The sequence below is a fragment of the Felis catus genome, chromosome B1 (assembly GCF_018350175.1).
Source record: "Felis catus isolate Fca126 chromosome B1, F.catus_Fca126_mat1.0, whole genome shotgun sequence".
Lineage (NCBI taxonomy): Eukaryota > Metazoa > Chordata > Mammalia > Carnivora > Felidae > Felis > Felis catus.
This window is the reverse complement of record NC_058371.1, coordinates 140,885,042-140,911,908: the sequence shown is the minus strand read 5'-3', so window position 1 is coordinate 140,911,908 and position 26,867 is coordinate 140,885,042. Positions and strand designations below refer to the sequence as shown.

Genomic DNA, 26,867 nt, shown 5'->3' with positions numbered 1-26,867 from the left:
CCCTGAGCTATTGAAACCACTGTCACAGGGCTGCCACACTCAAATTGGCATATAGCACCAGAAAACATACGAGGATTCTGATACTTGGCAATGCCATTTAATTAGGTTGTAATCTCAGGAAAGGGACATAACTGCTGTCTCACTTCCTTGTTTATAAACTGGGTATAATGATGCTTACCTCGCAGAGTTATCAGGAAAATTAAATAATGTCTTGAAAGAGTTTGGGCACTCCATAAATGCCACCTCCCTTTCCTCATCTTCAGTGGAAATCATAGGTTCCATCTTGAGGTTATTGCCCTTTAACCAGCATTTAAAAATTATATATAAACTATCAGGTTTAGAAAAACCAAATTAGAAGGGACTTTATGCACAAACAACATCAACAGCAGAAATGACATGACAGCAAAAGAAAAAAGTCTGTCTTTTCCTTAATAATTGATAGTTGTAATAATGGTGTTCAAAAAAGGTGAAATATCTTTAATAACGCTTATAAAGAAATCATTAATGTATAGAATATAGTTTAGAAAGATTTCTTTGCAAAGTGTTACTTAACTGTAATATATTCAGTCCTCTTTAGCACCTCTGACTCACAAGCAATAAGGTATCTAATATTTGATCCACTTGACAAGGTCTAAATTTCCCTGCTGCATAGAAGATTTCATTCAGAACCTTAGGAGTTTCAGTGGAAGGCTAACAGTGTAATGAAAGTTAATTAATTTTGGTCATTACTAGTTGGTTTCTTTGTTGTTAAAAACTTTTTGTAAAATAGTAAGTAAATTATTGGTGCATTTGAAATAGCAAATTTTCCTTTTTTCTCAGCACAGATTTTACCAGCTATTTTCCAGACTCTTTTTTGAAGTAATTTGTATTTGGTTTGTGATATGCTTTCCATTGAGAAACTGAATACCTGTATATAGGCATTGCCCATGTAATGATTGTTCAGAGTAATACATTGCCATCTGAGGTTTTATTTTTAAGATGGTACATGGTTATTTATTTTTTAAAAAAAGGATAATTCTGTCTAGGAAATATTTTACTTGTGTGTATTATCCAAAAAGTGATTTAAGAATCATATATTTTGACATACCAGAATTCTAAAATATTAGTAGTTGGTAACAAAAACTTTTTTAGTGATCTTTAATTAAAGAATACAGTTGTCGGGGCACCTGGGTGGCTCAGTCTGTTGAGCATCTGACTTCAGCTCAGGTCATGATCTCACGATCTGTGAGTTCGAGCCCTGCGTCGGGCTCTGTGCTGACAGCTCAGAGCCTGGAGCCTGCGTCAGATTCTGTGTCTCCCTCTCTCTCTGCCCCTCCTCTGCTCGTGCTCGCTCACTCGTTCTCTCTCTCCCTCAAAAAGTAAATAAAAATTAAAAAAAAACAATAAAGAAAACAGTTGTTGATTCCATATACCAGTTGGCAAAGGGATTTAACATATAAAATAGACCAGATTCTTGCTTTTGCTTTCAGTGTAACTGAATATTATTTATGGTTCAGAATTTTTTGTCTGTTCCTACTTAAAATCAAAACATTAAATTAAAATTAAGCATCATGAATAAAGCTGATATCAGTGACATTTTTTAAAGCTTAAACTTGTATTTTTCTTTGTCTTTTGTACCAAAATATCCAGATTAGCATGTAAACTTTAGAAATCTGTGATAAAATTTAATACATTCAACACTAATTAGAATACAGGTGTTTGCTTTGGGAAAATTTTTAACTTGCATTTGTTAAAATGGTTGTGTAGCTCTGCATGTTAATTAAAAGTAATACTTAATGGAATATTATTTTTGTTGATGGCAATTGTTTGTTTCTGTTTAAAACCGTGTTACAATAACTAAAAGGAAGAAGAGAAGAAACTACAGACTATGGCTGCTTTGCACATTCCACCGAATGTGTTCTTTTTTTCCTGGGAAGCCATGGAAGGATATAGATGTAAACATCTGTATTAGTTTGTTGTAAAATACTAACTCTTTCCATTTTAAGCAAATTCACATTTATGGCTGTTTCTTCAGTGCAGAATAACAGAACTTCTCAAATATATTTGAGTAGTTTCAGAAGTATCAGGTGAAGACTGTACTTGTAAAATTTATTCATTAACTTTTTGGCTATTCAGTCCATTATAAGCTGCTGAGTTACCCATATAAGCTGCTGAGTTAACTTATCAGGGTATATTAATTTTCTGATGATGTTGTGGAATATACTTTGATTCTAGGATTTTTAAATCCTGTATTTTTGCCATCTGTATCAATTAAAAATCCTGAAAAGATATGTCTTTATTCACCTACATAATTCTTTTGGGAAGGCAGGAGGAGGTAAGTTTCTTAATATTGGGCAAATCAAGCTCAAGTTTTGCTCTAATGTACACCAATTATTTGAAAATGGATTTAAATTCATTTAGGGGTGACTGTGTATTTGAAAAGTATTCCTGTATACCTTTTCATTAGCTTTCAATTATAGGTAATTAATAATTAAAAAAATTAACATATGTATTTGTATTTTGTACCCTGAGATCTAGATTATTCTGTGAACTTTTTTTTTATTAATATTTTAATGTTTATTTTGAGAGAAAGAGGGAATGTGTGAGCAGGGAAGGGGCAGAGAGAGAGAGGGAGAGAATCCCAAGTAGACTATGCTCTGTCAGCACAGAGCCTGATGTGGGCCTCAGTCTCACGAACCGCAAGATCATGACCTGAGCTGAAATCAAGAGTCGAACACTTAACTGACTGAGCCACCCAGGTGCCCCTATCCAGTGAACTTCAGAAATTTAAATGATTTAAAAAAAAAAAAAAAAGTCCTCCATGGAAAAATTGATTCTGTGTTTTATGGAACAGTGAGAACATGATTCATTTTATAGTGAATTTATTCTGATTTCTGTTTTGAAATAATTGGATAAATGAACTTTGCATATAAGAGTGTCTCCATATTTTAAACTGTGAGACTCACTGTATAAAAAATACTGGTTTATCCCTACACGATAATGTTTGTACTCTTGTCATAACTACATGGTGCTGTTTATACATTTATGTGAATTTGCCATAGATTGATGGAGATAATATACCAGTGCATGAGGATTCAAAGAACCTTAGTGGTAACTTTGCATTTTTATGTGCTGGGAACCATTGGTACAGTACTGGTTTATAAACCTGGAGAGCACATTAAAGTGTAGATTCTCAAACTCCTGCTCAGATAATCTGATTCATTAGGTTTGTGGTAAGGCCCAGGTAACTACATTTTATACAGGAATCCTAGCACTTACAATGCAAGTGGTTTAGAAAGGAAGTTTGGTCCTAGTTTAGACCTAAGTACTTGCATATACTGTCTTGATTTTCAAGAATGAGGGATCTTGGATATTGTTATGCTGTGGCTGTCACTCTGAGATAGTCTCTTTCATCTGTCCTTTCCCACTTCCTCTTTTCCTTTGTCCTTTTCTTTTCTGTACCAGAATTTTCATTGTTATCCACTGCAGTATTGGATTTGAAAAGTAACTCTTAAGTTTTGGAACTTTTAGTTTGTGCATAAATCAATGGTCAGTTTGTTGTCTTCACAAAATATTTATTATTATATTACCAGTGAAATTTCAAGTAAAAATTTTTTTTTTAATTTTTTTTTCAACTTTTTATTTTATTTTTGGGACAGAGAGAGAGAGAGAGAGAGAGAGAGCATGAACGGGGGAGGGGCAGAGAGAGAGGGAGACACAGAATCAGAAACAGGCTCCAGGCTCTGAGCCATCAGGCCGGAGCCTGACGCGGGGCTCGAACTCACGGACCGCGAGATCGTGACCTGGCTGAAGTCGGACGCTCAACCGACTGCGCCACCCAGGCGCCCCTCAAGTAAAATTTTAGTCAACCCAAAGTTTCAGGTGGATATTGCAGAGTTAGTTTAGCCATAAAAGCTGATAATTGTATCCATTCTCATAAGGGTATTTAAAGAATTCTCCATAGCAATAATTAAGTATAGTTAGGATATTGTCGACTGTAGGGCTTGCCTTCCTGAGTGTGCTCCCTGGACCAGTAGTATTGCATCACCTGGGAGCTTGTTGAAGTGCAGAGTCTCAGAACCCATCCCAGAACTGTCCAATCAGAATCTGAATTTTAATAAATTCCAGCTCACTGGAATGCACTTTTAATTTGAGAAGCACTGTCCTAGGGTGCTTTCACTTGGAGCTTTTTGCTTCATTCTGAAGTTATACTTCATTTTTAGGAACGTCTAATTATATTTGGATTTTCTTTGCATACCCTGCAATGTCTTAGGACTCAAATGAGACCCGCAGAATTTATCCATAGGGTTTTTTAAACATGAAGGGTATAGTCCTAGGAATGCTTAAAATGCCTGAAAAAACAGAATGGGTTCCTAATAGTATACACTTGATTGCTAAGAATCAGAGGATAGGGAGACAACTTACAAAAATTGAGAAGTTCCCAGCTGATCAAGTGCCTGTGGTACGCAGTTTAAGAGCAGAGCAAGGTAATCACTACTAGGGAGTTAGGGGACAAGCCTGCCTCTGCAAGAGTCAGAGCCTTTGCCCTCACGTTCCCCCTGTCTGGTGTGTCCTTCCCCAGGTATCCCTTCCCTGCCTCCTTCGAGTCTTTTCTCACCTGATACTTATGAGTCTATTTATTACTGTCACTTGTGCCCACACCCTTAATTCTTTTTACCCCACACTGCACTTTTCTCTACGGCTTTATTTTTAACATGCTCTATATATTTCTCATTATGTTTATTGCTTTTTTTGTTTGTTTGTTTTTCCATGCCAGCATATAAACTCCAAGAAGGCAAGACCCTTCATTTTGTTTGATGTTGCCTGCCCATTGCCTAGAATAGTGCCTGGCACATACTAGATCACAGATATCTATTGGATAAAATAATATACTCTGTCATTAAGGCTTTTAATTTAATAGAGGAATATCTGTATCTTTCTGTGTATATGTGAATGATAAAATAACTACAAAGTAATATGAGAAATGAACAGTAATGTAATAAATTATTGCTATTGAGAAATAAGATTTACCTATTTGATGAATAAATAGCCGTTTGCAATATTTTTCCCATATGTATGTTTGGAGGAAGTCTGCCAAATGTGTCTCTTTTTAGTAAGCTGGGTTTTAGTTCAGGTCTAGTATGTTACAAGTTGAAGACAACTGGGTATTTAAATAAACCAAACTAAGTTATTTATTAGGTTAATTGTGTTTGTGATATTTAGCAGTGAGAGGATATTGTTAAGCTTGCCTTGTAGCAACAAGTATCTATTAAGTTCAGGACTTACCCCCTAATACTTATAAAAATGAACTCTGAATCTAATGTTTTTCAAAAAGGCTGTTGCTGTGTTTAATTTTATTTATACTGTTACCATTTTTTTTTTTTATTTAAAGACCGTTTTTATTTTATTTTATTTTTTGTTTCATCTTATTTTTACAGACAGGCTCGAGGAGAGAGCATCCTCAGATAAGAATGTAGACCCACTTTCTGCTCCACATAACCATCCTCCAGAAGATCCTTTTGGTTCTGTTCCTTTCATTTCTCACCCAGGCAAGTTACATATGTAACATCATCATTATCACTAAAAAATACACATAAGAACAACGATAATAAAAATAACAAAAAACATTTTCTTAATATAAAGCCAAAGTAAGAATTAGGTGTTAGTTACAGAAAATAGAAAATTATTTTTACCTTTGCCATTCTAGTCTTCCTGATGTCATTCTTTCCATTGGGATGTTCAATTGTGCTTTTTGCCAATGTAGAAAAATGCTGATTTACATAGTAGAACCATAACTGTTTCTTCTTATCTTTATTGTTGGATACCATTGAAAACAATTCATGTATAACATCTCTCTCCTTTTTATGTATTTAAAATACATTCAAAGATATTTTTATACTCAGCTTTTGCTTAAAAATCCTGTGTTTTCCTAAGTTCATACATGCTTTTTTTTTTTTAGCTGTGTTTAAAAAGTATTACTGATTTTGTACTTGTCACAGTAATTTGGTGACAAATTACTCTTTTGTTCTTTTTTCCTTTAATTTTAATTTAGAATTTAAATACTGTTATTGCCAGCAATAAATATCTGTAGTAATATTTTCCAAGTAATTCCCCAGTTAACACTGTCGAAGATACTAGGATAGAATAAGATCCCACTTTGGCATAAATGGATTTGTGTGTGTGTTCATAGTGGAAAAAAAAAAAGAGTTTGATGATAGAAAAGAGAAATATATTAGAAGAAATAATGCCTTCTTAGAAGGTAAAGGTTTTGTTTACTATATTCAAGGTAACTGTCAGCCATGTTCTTGCATTCTTTTCCTTGTATTTTTCACTCAGGCAAGTTACATATATGTAATAACATCATTGCTACCATTTAAACATTTAAACATGCACACAAGTGGGGCGCCTGGGTGGCTCAGTCAGTTGAGCATCTGACTTTGGCTCAGGTCATGATCTCGCGGTTCGTGAGTTCGAGCCCCACATCGGGCTCTGTGCTGACAGCTCAGAGCCTGAGCCTGCTTCAGATTCTGTGTCCCCCTCTCTCTCTGCCCCACCCCTGCTTGTGCTCTATGTCTTTCAAAAATGAATAAACATAAAAAAAATTTAAACATGCACACAAGTGAGAACAACAACAAAAGAAACACCTTATAAACAAAAGAAAAATTTTAATTGTAAGTTTAATAAGAAATAGGTGTTCAGGATTTCTGATGAATATATTGAGGCGGTGTTAATACCTTTCAACATTTAGATTTGGTTTTCCAGAACATGCAGCACAATAATTAGGAGTTTCTACATACTTTTATGTTCTCTGTTTTACTCTGTGACATTTAGAAAACAGTCCATATCCAGTTTCTGTTTCTTTCAAATTACTTTTTAATGAATGACACGACATTAATTGGGGAAGACAGTTTATAGTTTCTACTTAACATGCACATATGTACTCCCTCAAACCCCAGATACCCTAGGTCATGAAGATGTTGTTACTCTTTCCAATCACATTATAATATCTCAAAATGGTCATTACAAGCTGTCAAGAACCTAGGTCTTAATCTGTTTGTGGTAGAAATGGTTTCAGTACTGTTAGCTCTTTTCCACACCCTAGAAGGAGTTCTGTAATCCCTTTCAGGTTTGCACATAGCTGTGCAACTTCTTTTTTCTTTAAGAGCTTCTGAAGGAAACCTGGTGAAATGGACCAGAATCAGGGACTAGAGTAAGCCCCAGTAGTTTGCCTTTTCCTTGGGCACCCTTATTTTGGGGTTGGCCTAGGATTTTTGTCGTTAGAAATATGCTCACAGATTTGAGCTTGATTGCTGCTGGTGTTATTTTGTTTTCTTTTCACTGTGGGCATTTAATTCCTCTGTTATGTTATAAGCTTATCAAGGGGTGGGTAAAATGAATTGTCTATCTTTGAATCCTGCCTAGTAGCCAACCCAGTAATTATCTAATAATATTCATTGGATGTATGAAAAAATTCGGGCTATTCCTAAAAATTCAGACTCCTAAGTATTAAGATAGTGATCTTAAAAAATGATCTTTGCTATAAAGGCTATAAATGCTACCACTACTTTAAAAAGTTGGATTTAACAAGGTTTATAATGAAAAAAAAAATTCACTTCTCTGTCTGCTGTGTCCCTGTCCCTTTTTCCTGTTTAGACTCCTCAGAGATAATTTTTTCACTTCTGGTATTTTAATATATCATACTTACTCTGCTATTTCTTACTTTGTACTTCCAATTTGAGATAGTATGTGTGGACTTCCTAAAACCCTACTCTACCCTCCCCCCAAACACACACAATCACACACACGTTTTGTTCCCCCTAGCCTTCCAGTACAGCTTTGACAAAGTTGTTGGTTGTCAATGTTCAGTGTGTGCATTTTTGAATATGTAAATATTTGTTACCAATGTTCCAGTGTACCATGATTACATTTCCTTTCTTCTATGCGGTTTTTGTTTTTTCTAGAGTTAATTATAATTACGTTTATAAAAATTTCTGTTTTTATTTCTTTATTGTTTTATGTACCCTGTCATCGATTCATCTCCATTTAGAAATATGAATTTCTTCCCATTTTAAGGTGGCTACCATTTTCATTTTTACCTGGTTACCTCTCATGGAGCTCTGCAATCTGAATTGGTTGCTTCCTATAACTTACCATCCTAGTATTTTCTTCTACTCTCCAGACTTCTGGGCATTCCTGGGTCTCCTCTCTCTTCTGTCTTTGTTAGTAGAGCAACTCCTCTACTAGTTTCTTGAGAAAGTATGCATGGGAGGAAAAGTTTTAAACTTTGCTGCCTAAAAATATATTTTTTTCTGCACAAGCACTTCACTGATAATTTGGCTGGGTAAATAATTTTATGTTGGACGTAATTTTCCCTATGAATTTTTGAGGCATTGCTTCATTGTATTCCAGCTTTAAAAAAAAAAAAAAGGCTTCAACTAGAGGAATATTCTCTATGCCCCTACCCTTTATTATTTAGAGTCCAAAATACCCTTTTTGTCCCTATTTTTTAAATAGCTGCATGTATTACAGATCTGGTACAGTCAGTTGGCCTCCCTTAGTTTGTTCACATAAATACATCTTTCTGATTTGGCGCCTTAGTTTATGCTTTCAGACTTTTTGGAAGCTTAAGATAACATTTTGATAGACCATTCTGAAATGATTGAAATCCAGCTTTTTATTTTTAAACATTTCCTTATGGGTCAAATTAAATTTTATAAATATCAATTTATGCAGAGGTCAAATAATTATTTCAAGAATATGTTTGGTGCTGTGTATAAGGATAATATCTTCTTCCATAAGTTGATATTTTAATTATGGAATTATATTTACTTTTTATGTCAGGTTACTAAACTATTAGTAGTGTGGTATATCATAATTATAATTTAAAAAGTTCTAGGTATAAATGTTAGTTCTATTACAGATTAACCATGTGATATTGGGTGTTGCCTCATTTCTTGGAGGGGGTCTGTATCTTAAACTGGGGATAATAAAGGGGTGCCTGGGTGGCTCAGTTGGGTGGGGCATCCAATTTCAGCTCAGGTCATGATCTCCCGGTTCGTGGGTTCAAGCCCCACGTCGGGCTCTGTGCTGACAGCTCAGAGCCTGGAGTCTGTTTCAGATTCTGTGTGTCCCTCTCTCTTTGCCCCTCCCTGTTCATACTCCTATCTGTCTCTCTCAAAAATAAACAAACATTAAAAAACATTAAAAAAAAAACCTGGGGATAATAGTGGCTACTTGATGAGATTATTGAAAGAATTAAAGAAGAGAATGTTATACAAAGCACATTCTCAGTGTTGTTGCTACTGTGGCTGTTGTTGGTAGTGTTATTAAATAATATTTTTACTACTTACCAAAAGTCAAAATCTTAGTGTTAAATGTAGCTGCTATCCAGCTAGTAGTAGTACAGAGTTCCAGTAATAGTAAACTAGTATTCTCTTAACTACTGGTACCTTTAAATATAGTGTAGAATCTGTGAAACTTTTCACTACCAAGAGCTGTTTCAATCGTGCTATTTCTGTTTTTATTAAAGCATTAATTACCAGTATTCACTATAGTGTACTCATAAAAATCGTATTCAAAGCATAGTATTCATTTCCCTCTCAAACCCCCACACCCATCCATCTCCCTAAGGCATCATTTTTTTTTAACTTTTTTTTTTTTTTTAGTCTTTATTTTTGACAGAGAGAAAGAGAGGCAGAGCACGAGTGGGGGAGGGGCAGAGAGAGAGGGAGACACAGGATCCGAAGCAGGCTCCAGGCTCTGAGCTGTCAGCACAGAGCCCGACATGGGGCTCGAACTCACAGACCACGAGATCGTGACCTGAGCCGAAGTCAGACACTCAACCGACTGAGCCACCTAGGCGCCCCTCCCTAAGGCATCATTTTAGTTAGTCTGTATACCAACAAAGGATGTGTGGCTCTGTGAATTAAAGTGTGGACTGCCTAATTTTAATAAATACAACTTCTGAAATATATAGTATTTGAGGAATTTTGTTGACATATAGGCTATATTAATCAAGTCACTGAAATTTTAGATTTCTTACATTGCATTGCATTTTTAATTAGGTTTGGTGAACTTAGTCTTCCAAATCTCAGATCTACTTCATGGTTCTCATTATCTAATAGGAGGTTAAATTGCGTTTAGGGTTGGGAAAGCCACATTATTTATAGCAAATATTTCTTGGGACATAAACTATTAACAGATTGTCAGTTCAAATGCTAGGTCATTTTATAAGTGATGATATGCAGGTATTTCTTATATTTTTAGATCCTAGTAGGTAATTCTAGAAGATCAAGAATTTTGTTGTTTCAGGATGTCAGCAATAATGGCTACCATTTATTGAATTCTCTTTCATACATATAGTGGAGACAGGCTCAGAGAGCATCAATGATCTGCCTAAGGTCAGATAGTTTATAAGTAGGAATCCAGCTCTGTCTCCTTCTAAAGTCTCTTCTGTAAATAGCAGCCGAACAAATAAAAATGGTAAGTGGCTTGTTTCAAATAGCAATTTACAATATCACTAACATAATAGAAATGTCAGTTTTACAGCATTTTTAATCTGGCTGGGAAATACTAGCCACAGTTCACAACTAGCATGATTCTCTTTTTATACTCAAGCCTTGTCACTTGGCCTGACTTCAGAGAAACAGTACAGATTTTGATAAAGCCTTCTAATCCACTAATCCTTGGGCCTGGAATGGCACATTGGTAGGAAATGATGGCAGGCAGTGTGCTACCAATTCAAAGTGAGCTTTAAAGCCCCTCCCTTGTACCCGAAGTGATGAGACAGCAGAAGGCATGTAATTACAATAGCAGTTTCAAGCCATTCATCCTCTATAATCTGATAGCAAAGGAAAGAACATCAAAATAAAATTTCCTTGAAACTGGAAGCTTCTTATATGATTAAAAATGTACCACCTGTTTTATAACTAAAAGCTGTCCTCTGAAAGATGGAAACCTGATTAGAAGAGTGATAATATGAATAGTATGATGCAGACATGCCCCCTCTACACATTTTTTGACATTTTCTAAATATTTTGAATTTTTTGATAACGTTTATGAAGGTTCATTTATGTGATTCAAGAATACTTTATTTGCACTATTTCTTTAAAATAGGATACCATAACAAATACGTGAAAATATTAAAACTGACTACAAATTTTAGCTTTTGAGTTTGAAATCTTCTCTTGGACTGTGCAAGACTATGTCTTTGAAATTTTAACATCGGGAAATTTCTTTTTATAAAAACTCAAGCATGGAATGGATAATTAATTCATGTTCTTAAGTTCATTTGGTGAGTTAGGCCTGTTCTTTAGAACTCCCAGTTGTTTTTACCAGGTTACTCATTTTCCAGATCACTAGAATCAGGATTAGTAGGTGAGTTTCACAACTGTTAAAGTGAATGATAAGCTTCTTGAAGCCAGGAATTGCTTTATTTATCTTTGTATGTCATACAGTACCTTGATGAATGAGTTCATTACTTTAGTAATCTAATATAATCTCTCTTTTCACACACACACACACACACACACACACACACACACACACGTGACCTAATATTTAATGAGCTTTTACTAAATAAAATGAATATTATTTAACGTTTAGCTCTGTCAGGTAAGTTCCATTATTGTTCTTATTTTATAGATGATGAAATTGAGGCTTTTTTGGATGTTTATCTTTTGTGCATTTTGTAAAGTTGAGTGTTCATTTGGTGATAAAGTCTTATAGTATTTCTAGATCTTAAACCTACAGACTATAAAATACTCAACACAAGATACTGTACAGTTCAACAAAACACTATTTGCTGAAGTAGAAACAGTATGGTGCTTTTTTTTTCTTTCTTTAATTCTTAGACATAGCTTTGTAAAAGAGATGCAAAAGAAATTCAAGTCTGTGGTTGTATTTTGTCGGGGGTTTATTATAAGCTATATTGAATATTTGCTGGTGATGATATTCTACTGGTAGTTTAACTGAGGAATTTACAGATGAGAGTTTTAAGCTAGTGTCATCAGCAGAGAAGTCAATATGGCCTTCATGTGTATAGCCTTAAACTTGGCAAGTTATTCAACTTTTTCCTCATTTCAAATTCGTCATGTATAAAAAGGCTACATCTCTAAAAATCCCTTCTTGTTTTTTGTTTTAAGATATAGTTGAAGCTATGAAATAGGATTAAGGTCACCAAAAGAAAGAAATGGAAAGAGAAAAGGGAAAAGCCAAGTCATGAGCACTGGATAGTAATAATATCTTTGAAATGGTAGAAAGTTGTGACAATGATCTGACATGAAGAGATCAAGGGAACATTTCTGAAGATGTAGTTAATAAGGTTGAAGGGGAAAGATCATAGCAAGCCTTACAAAAGCACGTTTACACTAATGTTGTGGGAGCCTAATGGTGGGGCGTTAAGAGACTATGAAAAACCTTTGGCACAGCATTTGTGCACTTGATGGTATTAGTTACCATCCTCTCTGATTAATTTCTCAGTACCAGTGGAAGCATATGGCAGGCCATAAAATGATGGCGTTCTACATCAGCAATAATAATCCAGCCCTTTACTGAGTACGTACAACACGCCAGTGGTGTTGTACGCACTTCACCTGTGTTCTCACTTTAATCCTTGCTGCAACTCTCCGAAGCAAGTACGATTGCTTTCCCTACTTTACAGATGGAGAGTTAGACAGGAATGCAGGGTTCCAAGTCATCAAAGGACACTTTCATTTCGTATCCTCTGCCAGTGAAGGAAGGGAAGTATGCTATATATTTTTATGTAAATAGTTACCAAATGGTCCATTTGGTATTTAGATATTTAGTAAATGCTTTTTACGGACAGTACTGAATAATTGAAGCACTGTTTTAGTTAGCTCTGAACTATTATCTTAAAATTGTATATGATATAATAGTGAGTGAGAATAACTTTAATCAGCAGAATTTTGTGTGTAAATAAGGACTAATTCTCTTGACACTTTAGTGATTTCCATTGTTGTAACTTTTTTCCCCAACACTTTACTTGGAATTTCCCTGAGAGACCATTTATGTGACATACAAGAGAATTTAAGACTTCATAACCCTTTATGGCTGTTCTTAATAATGTATCCAGATCTACACCATCTTAGTCATTCCCTTCATTTTCAGGATTTGGCTCTGAATGGATTCTGGCTGTTTGCAGCAATCAGACCAACCTCAAAAGATAAGGATCACTCAAAAAGCTGTAATTTTTATAGTTTGTATTTCAAAGACACAAAGCAGAAATAATATCCTGACCAGAAGCCATCAAAATATTCTACTTTTTTTAGCTTGAGAAGAAAGCCCTACTTAGAACCAAAAATAAAAGTTGGTCAGTGTTCTCTTTTGAGAAAATTTACAGTATTTTACCAAAATCAATTAATAGAAAAAGGTAACTGAGGTATGATCCTGGGCACATATTAGAGATTTGTTTTTGCTTTAACTACATGTTCCTAGTGCTTATTCTAAATACTATAGCACCCCTTCCACCCCTTGAAAAACAGCCATTTTTTTTATGTTAATAATACACATCTCTACCAATAGGGATTATTAGGATTTAGGATATATTGGATTATAAGGAAACATATTTAGGCTATGCTTTTGGGAAATTAAGCAGTGAAATAATCCCGATTTAAATTTCATAGTAAATCACATGTGGAATATTTGCTGGAATATTGCTGGAATCACGTGTGGAATATTGTTACTGGAAGATGCAATCTGGCCTTGGGAGCAAACAGTAGGAATATCTGAATTCTTTTTGTTTAATTACAAGAATACGTTTAGGCAAAGAAATAGATTTTAACAGTTGATGGCACTTAGCTATGAAGTCACATTTTAAAGTATTATATATTGTACAGTTGATAACCAACTTTACAGCTGGTAGTAATTATTTTCACTGTCTTTTGTGCCTATGGAGTAGGACTAAATCCTTAGAATATATTGAAATAATTTTTAATTTTCTATAATTCCCATTTCTTTCTCAGTTCGTGTATAGTTTCACAGTGAAGAGGGGACGATGAAGTAGGTCAGTTTTACTGCAGAAAGTGAAGCCTTATTTAGGATTGCTGTAACTTCCAGCCTGGAATTTAACTTTTCCTGAGTAGGTGGTGCTGGGGGAAGATGACTGCATGTGTTTAAATTGTGTTTTTATGATGCTTAACATTTACGTGGCTCTTAGTATGCTGCGTATGATTCTCTTGTGAGAATGTGGGAGAAAAAGGAATTTGGATAAATATCCTTGTTTATTTTTAGTATTATAAAGGGGAGACCAGTAAAGAAAGAAAACCAGTCTGTTTATAACAACAGAAAACTTCCCCAGTTGCCCATACTCTTCAGGGATGTAATCTGAAACCACAAAGATGGTATATGTAGATCGTTGTGTGTGACTTTTCGTGGTCTTTTTGAAAGCAGTTTTTTCAAATTCTTATATTATGTACCCAACTACAGCTATTTAAAAATCAGGGATATAGTTTCCAGGATTCGGTATGCACCCTTGTGTGTGGATATACATTTGTTTGCCTTATTTTTGGGGGGCCATTTTTTTAAAAGTAATCTCTACACCTGGTGTGGGGGTTGAACTCATGACCCTGAGATCAAGAGTCATGTGCTCTCCCCACTAAGCCAGTCAGGTGACCCTTTTCTGGCCATTTCTAAAGTGGGCCTTAACTCTTCTTGAATTAGCCATAGAATTGCACTTGTCTCCACCTCCCTTGTGTTTAGTTTCACTGTCAAGCACTGAGTCCAGAAAAGATGCTAGAAGGTTGGAATGGGGTGGATGAGGTAATTGAGTGTAGCCTTGTTCTGGAGGTGGTGGTGATAGTTTACTATGGAGTGTTCATTTTGTGTTGGGCATTCTTCAGTCTTTTCTTTACAACAGTCCTAAGAAGAAGAACCTATTATTGTCATATTATTCTTTTGTAATATGATAATTTATATATTTTCTCATGTGTGAAGGTACAGACTAGAGTATTTAGCTATGATCTTGTCAGAGATTGTCACTGGGTTAACTTTATTAGTTGTGTATTGATTATGTATAATGAGGGAGTAACAGTAAATCCATAAAGTGAAATTGAGAGGAGAATGTCCTTTATTTTTTTTTCCCCCTCTCAAGGAAAAAGTGCATGATCATTGTTCTATTTGAAATGCTGAAAAGCTAGAAACAACCCAAAAGTTCCATAGGTAAATGTTAAATCTTAAAATGTTCTCTATACAATATTTTATGCTTCAGAATTAGTAGTGACTATATTGATACCTGTAAAGATGCATTTAAAATGGTAAATGAAAAGCCCCACAAATTTATATTCACACTGACAATCTAAAAAATAGATCTATATATAGCACTTTATTACCAAGAAATCTGTATCTCTGTGAATACAACTTTGAGAAGCGGACAGTGCAGACAGAATGAGTAGGAAGTGACAGTTGTGTTTTGGAAAGCACTAGTGGCCAATTGGGTAAAGGAAAACAGTTAATTTAGAAGACTGGGATTAAAATAGAAGAATAGCAAAAATAAAGTTGGGGCGCCTGGGTGGCTCAGTCGGTTGGACATTTGACTTTGGCTCAGGTCTTGATCTCACGGTTTGTGGCTTCAAGCCCTGCATCAGGCTCTGTGCTGACAGCTCAGACTCTGTCTCCGTCTCTGTCTGTTTCTCTGTCCTTTTAAATTTTGTAAATTGTCCTTGTTAAATTTTCCAGAAAATCTTTAGGAATGACACCCTGTGCCCTAGAAATGGAATTTCCCAGAGAAATTGTAGAAGTAGTATTTTCCCAGAGTGCATTTTGCAAAATTGTTTATGAAGTTAATAGTGTTACTTGTGAATACAAGTGTTTGTAGTGAAGCAAATTTGGGAAATCCTGGTTTCATAAGATTAAGCAGATTCTTTTGCATAGGACTTATCAGCACCCTTAATGAGCATTTTCCAAGTGGAGGCACATTATATAGTGTAGCATTTTATAAACTCAGGTACCTGGGACCACAGAGCTGTTTAGTTCTTATTATAGGAATAACGTTCTGCAGAATATACTTTAGGAAGCATTCTGGAGTGTTGCTGGAGGTGTCCATGAGCAGGCATGAGGGGGTACACATTGTGGCTCTCTCTGGATGGGTAAGGAGCTTGAGGTAGTAAGTTAAACTGTATCTTAGAGGAACTGTCCCAAAGCGAGGAATGATTATAAATCTTTGCTGTTACATTTTTTGCTTTTGAATAAAAATTCATGAAAATGAATTCTGCAGCTAATCTAAAAGTAATCTTTGTTTTTAATGTCAGAAGTAAGCTCTATGGAGGAGAAGTCAAACTTGAGAATCTGCATTTGATTTGGTTTTAATCTCTTAGGATCTAAGATAAGCCTATTATAAATTTGTAAAGATACAACATTTAGCTCTTGGCTTGTTCCATAGAACTGGCAGATGAATAATGGATGAAGATTATTATACTTAAGTAGAACCTGATGGAATTCTCCGTGTCTTCTTTCCCCCTCCTCCTCAGCCCTACTCCTCACTTTAAGGTTGCCGACAAAGTGCATGTGTCAGCCAGAGCCAGTGGCCTTTGTCTGTCCTCAGTTCATTGCAGCTCTCTGCCTCACCCAGCCCAGGTGTCTACTCTGTCTCCGGAAGCACTCCTCTCTTGGCTTCTGTGACATTGCGCTCACCTGGTTTTGGGTCCTTCTCTCCGTACTCTGCATGTAGCTTTGTAGGTTCCTCTGCTTACCTCCAAATGTATTAGACCTGAAGGCTCAGTGTTGGGTCCCCTTTCTCTGCTTTGTACTCACTTCCTAAATGATTTCCTTCAGACTTGTAACCCTCTCTACTTACCCCTCTGGAGGTGAGGACTCCCAAATCTCGTCTCCGGTCAAAAACTAACCATTGTACTTAAATGCTTCATAGGTAACTCAAACTTTGTGTTCAAAACTAAATTAAAAAAAAAAATTAATGTTTATTTATTTCTGAGACAGGGACAGAGCATGAGTGGGGGAGGGGTAGAGAGAGAGGAAGACACAGAATCCGAAGCAGGCTCCAGGCTCTGAGCTATTAGCACAGACCCCGATGCGGGGCTCGAACTCACGAACCGCGAGATCATGACCTGAGCCGAAGTCGGACACTCAACCGACTGAGCCACCCAGGCACCCCAAAACTAAATTCTTGAAATCTTCCTCTACTTTCCAACGTATTCTTTACTCACTCTTCTGTCTGCATTAATGGCGCTACCATCCTTCCAGAGTTTCCCTCCTCAATCTCTAATTCTTCACTTCTACTTGCCCGGCCCCCACTGTCATCCAGGCCACCAGAATCTCTGGCTTTATTTCTACAGTTTCCTCTTCCCTGATCTCCTCACTTTTATACCTCTCTCTTCAGCCTTTTTTTCTACCCAGTGGTCACTTATGTTTCAAATATAAATCTGAACATGACACCCATTTTAAATAAAGCCTTGTAATGGCTTCCCCATTACTCACTGAACTTAGCACAAAATCCAGACTCCTTATAATGGCCTTAAAGGGACATTCACAGGTTGGTCCTTCCCCTCTCTTTCCTACCTCATCTTGTATGGTAGTCTTGCCACTGTACTCCAGCTACACTGACCTATTTTCAGTTCCCCAAACATGCCAACTTCTTTCTGCATTGGCCTTCACACATGCCATAGCTTTTCCTTGGAGCAGCTTTTTGCCTGTCCTTTGCATAGCTGGCTCATCTTCACTGTTCAGTCCTAACCATCCTCCTTAGGGGAAGCCTCTGCTGACTGTAGGCTTATGTATCCCTCCCCCCTCCCCCCTCTCCATGACTTGCACCACTGCTCTGTTATTTCAGAGAGCCCGTCACAATTTGTTTATTTATACTCTCCCACACTTGATTATAAACTCTTGAAGGCAGAGACTGTACTTATTTTATTCATTAATGTATGATCAGCATATAGCATGTAGGAAAGTGCTCTATAAAAATATATTGTTAAATTAAAAATGCAGTGACTGAATGTAAAGAGTTCATTTTTTTTATGTTACCTTCTTTATTGTATTCTGAGTATACTGAGTATGTGTCTATAGCTATGAGCTCAGAGTAGTCACTTATTGTTTCATTCAACAAATATTGATTCAACACTTGCTAGGGTAGAAAGGAATGATAAATGAGGTAAATGATAAATAGGACTGTGTCTAAGAGCTCATAATCAAGTAGGGAAAACAGACAAGTAAACCAATAATTATAATACAGTACAGTAGCTGCTACAATTTAGGCTTGTACTGAGTTCATTAGGACCCCCAAATATGGGTATTTTTCAAGGGGTGTCTTTGAAGGGCTCTGGCATGGAATATAGCCAGGACCACTAGGCAAGTCAGACAGGAGCAGGAAACTAGAAGGATGTTTTTACCAAGAGGTTGTATGAGATGTTAAAACAGCAGGAAACCCAAATCTATTAGGTTCCGCAGTTTCTGATAGCAAACATTAAGATGTTGGATAGCAAGATATCCCAAAAACTTTTTAAAAATTTGAATCTGTTCCTGAGTTTGAGTAGGGACAAGCTGGGTGTGGCAATAATGAAGAATACCCATGAAGAATACATCAGGGTCTGAGGCTAAAGATGTGGTAGGATAGAATCCAGATTGAGAAGGACACCCTGTGCTGGGCTAAGGGTTGGGACTTCAGAGAGCCCCTGAAGTTTTAAGCTGAGCTATGTAATGTTTCAGAAAAGTCATTCTGGTGGCACTGGAGAGGAGCGGTCTGATGGACATGGTACTGGAGACAGACAGACAAGGATAGAGGAAATGAAATAGACAACTGGCAGAGGAAGAGGAAGGAACAGATATAAGAGAATTTAAAAACACTGGTGAGGAAGGAAGATGATTTCCAGATTTTTGCTGATTTGCAGAACTAGTTGACAGAAGTATTGTTCATTAATTCAGAGGGAAGGGTGAGGAGCACATTTTAAGAGGAAAGATATCTCTTTTGAATTACTGAATTTGAAGTAATGGTACGATACATATTCCTAACTATTAGATGACTGAGTATGCATGGTCACTATTAGAGATTCAGTCATGATGGTGTATGTGGCAATTAACATACAACTATTTAAGACCATGGGAAGACACGCAGAGGAAAAAAGCCGAGGACAGAATCCTGAGGAACATACATGTATGCAGAGATGTTAGTGAAAGAGAATCTGATCAAAGCCAAGGACTGGGTACTGAACTGAGTGAGAGTGTACCAAGGACACCTGCCTTCTCAAGATGACCTATATTCCTTTAACTATCATATCTTTACTACTAAACATTACATTAAAAGCATGCTATCTTAAAAAAAAACTATCAGTATGTTCACTGTATGATGGGTAGTGAAACTGCATCAATCTACAAATATGTAACATCAATCTACAAATATGACCAAGAAGGAACAGTTAGAGAGGTGGGAAGACAACGGAGCTGACTTTCAAAGAGAAGGTAAGAACTCAGAGGTGTCATATACCATAGGGACCATGTTAGTAACAGGAGAGTAATGGTCCTTCCATTGTAAGCTGATTAGTTTTCTTGGCTACAGACTATACTTCCAACCCTATTATTTTGAAAATATCTGATCTTAGTCAAAGGAAGGGAAGGGATGATTGGTTATGTGGTTGCATCAGTTCAGATTGATCCCTCCCTCTGGAATATCCATTAAATACACTACTGTATTGGGAGGGCATTATATTTTCATGTAACAAATACACTCTTTGTTATATACCAGACATTGAAATTGTAAAGCACTATATTTATTTGATGCAGTTTCACTACCCGTCATACAGTGAACATACTGATAGTTTTTTTTTTTTTTAAGATATCATGCTTTTAATGTAATGTTTAGTAGTAAAGATATGATAGTTAAAGGAATATAGGTCATCTTGAGAAGGCAGTTGTCCTTGGTACACTCTCACTCAGTTCAGTACCCAGTCCTTGGCTTTGATCAGATTGTGGGTATGCACTCATGTTAGCCTATCTAATAAGATACTCGTTTATAAGGAAATCAGAATGCTAATTTAAAAAATTCCAGTGAAACATCTAACTGAACAGACAAGCTATTCATGCTTGTTGATCTTTTTTGGGAAAATTTTATAATGGAGTAGAAATACAAGCAGGTAAATGTGGGATTCTGAGTAGAGGCGATTCGTTGAATAATCTTATTTTGAAGGTGAAGAAAATTGGTCTGTGTTCTATATTCAGAGTCCTCTTTGGGTACTGTAACTAAAACTTAGCTGGCATTGAGGGCCTATGAGTAGGTGGTGTGTAGGGTACAGAGACCAGGAAATCTCTCTGCACTAGAGGACTTAACCATCTAGTTGAGGACAAGTGCATTCCCTAAGCCTAATGACCAAAGAATTGATGCTATTTCTTCCTCTAAGCGAACTGGTATGAGGGATTTGTAATGCCTCGTGTTAGTGCATACTGTTCAGTGCAAATGGTTCTTGAAATGTACTAGAAAGCTATAATAATTTTTCTTTGAATCTGCAGGTTCTCCGGAAAAGAAAACTGAACATTCATCTACGAATCAAGAAAATAGTTCTGCAAACCCTATCAAGAATAGAAAAGCAAGTCCAGTATCTAAAGACCACCGGACTGGAAAGAAAACCTCAGAGAATTCACTGGTACAGGGTCAAGTGCAAAAGCGGAATGATGAGTCTGAAAGTGATTTTGAGTCAGATCCTCCTTCTCCCAAGAGCAGTGAAGAGGAGGAACAGGAGGATGAGGAAGTTCTTCAGGGAGAGCAGGGAGATTTTAACGACGATGATACTGAACCAGAAAATCTGGGCCACAGGCCTCTCCTCATGGATTCTGAAGACGAGGAAGAAGAGAAACATAGCTCTGATTCTGATTATGAGCAGGCCAAAGTGAAGTACAGTGACGTGAGCCCTGTCTACAGAGACAAATCTGGCAGTGGATCAGCACCAGGTCCCACCGACACACTTCTCACCCCAACCCGGTTACCCTCCGATGTTGGAGTGGAGGCTCCCAAACTGGAATTTGATGTGTTCGGCGCTGTCCCCTTCTTCGCGGTGCGTCCTCAGCAGCCTCACCAAGGAGAGAATGAAAAGAACTTCTGTCAGCAGACCCTGTGTCCTGCTGTGGGTCTAGAGCAGGAGGAATTTGATGTATTCACAAAGGCACCCTTTAGCAAGAAGGTCAGTGTACAAGACTGCCATGGAGTGGGTCCTGAGGCACATGCTCTCCCTGGTGGCCCCAAAAGTGTAGATATATTTGGCTCCACTCCATTTCAGCCTTTTCCCACATCAACAAGTAAAAGTGACAGCAGCGAGGACCTTTTTGGGCTTGTGCCCTTTGAGGAAATAACTGGGAGTCAACAGCAGAAAGTCAAGCAGCGGAGCTTACAGAAACTGTCTTCTCGCCAAAGGCGCACCAAGCAGGATCTGTCCAAAAGTAACGGGAAGCGGCATCATGGCACGCCAACCAGCACAAAGAAGACTGTGAAGCCTACCTACCGCACTCCAGAGAGGGCTCGCAGGCACAAAAAGGTGGGCCGCCGAGACTCTCAAAGCAGCAATGAATTTTTAACCATCTCGGACTCCAAGGAGAACATTAGTGTTGCACTGACCGACGGGAGAGACAGAGGGAACGGCCTGCAACCCGAGGAGAATCTGTTGGACCCCTTTGGTGCCAAGCCCTTCCATCCTCCAGATCTGCCATGGCACCCTCCACATCAGGGCCTGAGTGACATCCGTGCCGACCACAACCCCGTCCTGCCTGGGCGGCCACGACCGAGTTCTCTGCATGGCTCATTCCATAGTGCAGACGCATTGAAAATGGATGATTTTGGTGCCGTGCCCTTTACAGAACTTGTGGTGCAAAGCATCGCTTCACATCAGTCCCAACAGTCCCAGTCAGTTGAATTAGACCCCTTTGGTGCTGCTCCATTTCCTTCTAAACAGTAGATACTTCCGACGGACTCTTGGCATTAACTCCTGTTTCAAAAAAGTATGAATAGTTTTATGAATTTGAAAGAAAATTTATTTGTATAGCTCTTTATATCATTCATTCTTACAGGTCAATCAGAATAGGTGATTTTTAAATAAACCAAATAGTAAAAGGAAGCATCTCCACAGGGTAGTGACTTCCCATCTCTTCCACACAGGAGAAGGAGGAGCTCAACTGTTAGCTCTACCCCGGGTTTCGGCCACCAGACGTGACTGCACAGACATCCAGGGGAAGAACGTGCCGCCTTTCCAGTTGTGGAGCCACTGAAAAGGGACTGGAAAGGGGTGGCATTATTTTTATAACAGGATGTCACTTGTGTGTTCATTTCCCAGGCTCATGTCAGGATCCAGCATTTAAAACTAAGGTTATTTGTACATACATAGGTTGCATTTGTGGATTTTTTAAAGGTCTCTTCTGATTTCCACACAGTAAAAACAAACTCTGGTTCTCCTCAAGAATTGGAAAGTTATTATCTGGAGAGAGCAGAAATTTCAGTCTTTACACCTTTCTCAAAGAGCAGAGCCAGAAGTAACTGTTGTGCCTAAAACTGTTTCCTTTTAAAAAAACAAGTGCCATTAATAATGGAATATCTATACAGAAGCCTAGAACACAAACTAAAGAGTAGTAGCTGACGTGTGGAAAATGTAAAAGAAAACGATACAGAAGAGAGAAAAAACCTACTTCAGGAACACTTGATAATTCTTTTTGAATGGCTTCTTGTTCACAACTTTTACTGTCATGTCCCTAATAAAGCAGATTGTTGGAAAAATGGGGAGTGAGGACAAGGGTTGTAGTGAAATTTTACTTGAGGAAAAAATTATGTAGCTGAAACCCTGAGTTTTTAAGACGTTTACAGCGTAAAAATCATGTTGCATTTAATAATGTACTTTATTAAATTACCACCTTCACCAAATAGTCCCCAAGTCATGAGCAACAATTTTCTAGGTAGGTTGGGAGGGTGGAGTAGTTTTAATGAAGTGCACGGAACAGTGAAACCCATGAAGCCTTATAGGCAGGACGCCCGCATCCTGCTGTAAGTACCTCTGCACTAGTACACAAGATCTTAAAGTGGCTAGACGGTATTAGACGAGGAGGAGCTAGCCTCTCAGTTCTGCTAGTTGATGTGTCTCTGGTGAAAAGAACACAGCTACCAAATTGCCTTTTTTTTTTTCCCCCACCACAAATCCTAATTAGAAACTTGACATTTTATAGAAATTGTTTAAGAAGATAGAAATTACTATATGAATTACTGTGAATACAGTATCTGTGCTTCCTGTGTCTCCAGCTCTTTTAAGTTATAATGAACTGGCCTTCCCTATCAACATCTACAAGTTTCTAGAACTGTTAAAGCTATTTACAAAAAGGAGTGGAGACTCTTATTAACCGGCACTCTCCTTGATTGCTGTATTTTAAATGAGCTTTCTTTGAACCCAATTAAATGAGTAATCTTATCTTAATTCTAGTACCCCAAATGGGATGAGCTGTTTGTCTGTTTTCTCAGTTCTAAACTTGGAAGGAAGCAAAGTATGTATGTAACTATATTCATTTTTTATTCTTTTTTAAATCAGATATAAATTTGTGGACAAACAGGGAAGCAATATGTGAATCTCCATGTAGCAGAGGCAGACCAAGCATTATATTACTGCTTAAGAGTTGTATTTTTAGAGCCCCAACTGCACCAATTACTTGTCCTTGTGCCAAAGGCAAATATTATGTTTGCACCTTTTTTTTCCCCCCTGATTCTCAGGTTGATTAATACTGCTAATGCAAATGCTCAAGTAGATGTTTTTCAAAACTTTACAAAGTAGACTCAAGTGATACTTTCTTTTAAAAGTGAAGAGTTGATGGTTACACATAGTAAATTCATGAACTACCGTAGGTTTGTATCAAACAGAAGAATTTTTTTATGAAAATTTGTTGGTTGATGTGTACACAGTATGCTTTGACTATTTTAGTCTTTGGCCTTGGTCTCTGCTAGACCTCATAATGAGTTTCATAATTTAAAAGGGGGTAGTGGATGAATTAATGTAGTCTCCTTGGGATGTAACCATGAAATACTTCTGTCTGATATTGAGGCCTTGCTTACACTTGCTTTTCGATACACTGAATAATTTTAAGTGATCTGGAAACTGATGTAGACACTTTGGGCTTATAAAATTGGATAAATTCTAAGGAAACAATTGTGACATTGTTTAAAATATTTCCATTCTTATGTTTATTATATCAGGGCCCAGTGACTTTCCTCTTTTGAGATGACAGCTCAGAGGAAACACCAGGATTCAATAGGGGACCCGATGGGATAGAAATGGGGAGATTCCTTTGTGCCGAAGTAAAGGGATTAGGGTTATTTTCTGTTTCCCATCACGTCCTCCCACTACCGTTAGGATATAGGTCACTCCACATAGTGATGCCCAGGTAATTCCCTTATGAGAATTCTGCGAATGGAGCTCCCAAGGTATGTCAAAGAGCCTAACACATATACCTGGGACACAGCATTCAGTAAACGTTTGGGATGGTCCAATTCTTGTTTAAAAGAAGGAAAGTTGAAATTATTTTCCTGTTATTAATCAGGTGTCCTCTGTGCTCCTTTTGTATGTAAAATAGTCATAACTAAACCTGTAATACTTGAACATCACTAAGGGAAGTAAATTGTGAAGCTAGCAAAAATCTGAGGCCAAAGTTACTTCTGTCCTAACAGCTTTAATAATGCTTGTTGATTTTGAATAATCGTTTTAAAAGTGGACCATTTGCTTAATTATTTTAATATGACTTCAGCACAATGTTAGTGTTAAAAAAGATCAGCTTTTATGGCTTTAAAGAATGTATCTGCTGAGACACATAAGTTGCTTGATGTATTAGGCGGAGGAGGAAAGGGTATAGGCTGGATGAAAATTTAACTGACTACAATATTTATTCAGAAGTATCAATTGGGAAATTGTGTAATTCTCCGACTGACCCACCCCATCCCTGCGCGCGCGCGTGCGTGTGTGTGTGTGTGTGTGTGTATGTGTGGGCACAGTAAGGACATTATTTGGAATTGTAGATAGACACACCTGATCCCACCCCGTTTAGTGTTTAGCAGTGATAGATTGTCGTCATACTGCTGGCGGAAAATAGTAAGGTGGAGCCCACTCTGCTGCGCATCAGGCAGGGCAGTTTTCTTACTATTCGGCCACTCTGCTTCGTTTATTTTAGGTTTGGGTACTTCATTTAAGCATTGCTAGAAGGTACACAGGTATTAATATCACTAGTTCTGAGGAGTTTGGGTACATTTGTCTTAATACGTGTAGAATATACAGTACACTTTTTCTTCCTTGTAGCAAAATTCCTCATCATTTTTAGGTCTCATACTGAACTGACATATCTACTGTGAGAATAACAAATGTTTGAAAACTTTTATACATGGAGGTGTTTATATATTGAGAAAAATATATACACACGCATGCATGCACATGCCACATCTCTCTGCTGTGGAGTTAATGTGAATTTCTCATTTTAAATGGAATTGCAACCACAATCATTAATACAAGAACATTCACTCCTAGGGAGGTGTTTTACAAAAGCCACTAAACGAAGGAGGTAGGCAGATGAAAATGCAAAGGGTCATCATTTGGGTTTTTTTTTTTTTTTTTAATTTAAAAATCTATTGTGCTACTTTTGAAAGAATTGTTTTTATTACTACGCTCTTTTTGTGATGGAAAGGTCATCTAATAGTAAGTGTTATAGTAATAGTAAGCTACTTTTTAAATTGCTGGCAAACAGCTTTAAGTGCACTTTCTTTGATTACACTTCCATTTTTTGTTAAACTTGAATTTTCTGAAGCCTTTGATGTACCACTAAGCAAATAACTTTAACTTTTAATAAACCTGATTTATGTGTTTATTATATTTCTAATTGTTACCAAACATACTTTCTAAAGTAACTTCAATCCTCAGATATAGCTGGGAAACTGAGATAGAATCAGTTGCTTTTTTTTTTTTCTTTTCTACATCTAATTAAGCACTAACTGATTTTACTGCTTTGTTGCCTTTACATTGCTTATTCTTATTGACTGAATTCTGTCCCTCATTCACTTTGTTTTGTTTGAAATTTAAAATTATTTTCTTACTGTATTTATCATACCTATTGTTTTAATAATCTGCTTTCTTTAAATGCAATAAATCCCAAATGGATTGCATATTCTTTATAATTAGTGACTTTGGCGTTTTTCATTGTTTGTCGTAAATGTTTTGGATGTAAACTTCTATTCAGTTTTCTTTTATTCACACTACAGACGTTAAGCACCTATTATGCTCCAGCTAGTAGAATAGAAAAGGGAAAAGGGATTAGATCTCAATCCTTAGGGTAAAGCTCACAGTGTAATTTAAGAAAACCTGTTGTGACCTAGCATTTTTGCAGCAAAAACACCACATAGCACAATTTGTTCAGGCATTACAATTACTGATAATTATAATGAAGGTAAGGCAAAAACATGACTTTGAACTAGCTTTTGAATGTCTGACATTGTTTTTGCATTATGTATAATTTACTTAAGCTCCTTAGAAACTGGTAACATATAGAATTTAAAAACTCTTTGGTTAAATAAGATACTGTAATCCTTGATTATGTCAGAAAAGAGGCTTTGGCATGTTAAAGAGAAAACCTATTTATTGGATTGGTGGACTAAGTTTGGTGTTAAGATCACATTATCTTACATATTATTCCATAGTCTTTAGATTGGTGGCTTGTGGAAAGATCCATTTTATTATGAGCTGTTTTGGATGTAGTGAGATTTATCTAAAGTTATGTGGAAAAATAAGGGCTTTGTGTCTTTTTAATAAATGGCACACAGTGTGGATTGTACTACTGTTCAAATTCAGTTATAGTTAACTGCTTTAGAGAAAAGTCTATGCTGCAGTTAGAGCTATTTATTTTGAATAGCTTATCCCTTTTTAAGGAAGTCC

The 26,867-nt window shown here is 36.9% G+C and overlaps 2 protein-coding genes across 9 annotated transcripts in view; one reads left to right on the top strand and one right to left on the bottom strand.

Moving 5' to 3' along the window:
• Positions 1 to 26,771, top strand: part of BMP2K (BMP2 inducible kinase) — a 130,938-nt gene extending 104,167 nt beyond the window's left edge. For 3 of the 5 annotated variants that reach the window (XM_045056175.1, XM_023253013.2, XM_023253010.2), the window contains 2 exons: positions 5,418 to 5,528; positions 20,446 to 26,771. In XM_045056175.1, the coding sequence (XP_044912110.1) occupies positions 5,418 to 5,528; positions 20,446 to 21,881 (1,547 nt within the window). In that variant the 3' untranslated portion in view covers positions 21,882 to 26,771. The remainder of the gene's footprint in view (positions 1 to 5,417; positions 5,529 to 20,445) is intronic. The other 2 variants (XM_023253012.2, XM_023253014.2) reach the window with 2 other exon arrangements.
• Positions 15,301 to 26,867, bottom strand: part of PAQR3 (progestin and adipoQ receptor family member 3) — a 33,794-nt gene continuing 22,227 nt past the window's right edge. For all 4 annotated transcript variants that reach the window (XR_006596990.1, XR_440158.4, XR_002156235.3 and 1 more), the window contains one exon: positions 15,301 to 21,911. The gene's annotated coding sequence lies outside the window, so the exon portion shown is untranslated. The remainder of the gene's footprint in view (positions 21,912 to 26,867) is intronic.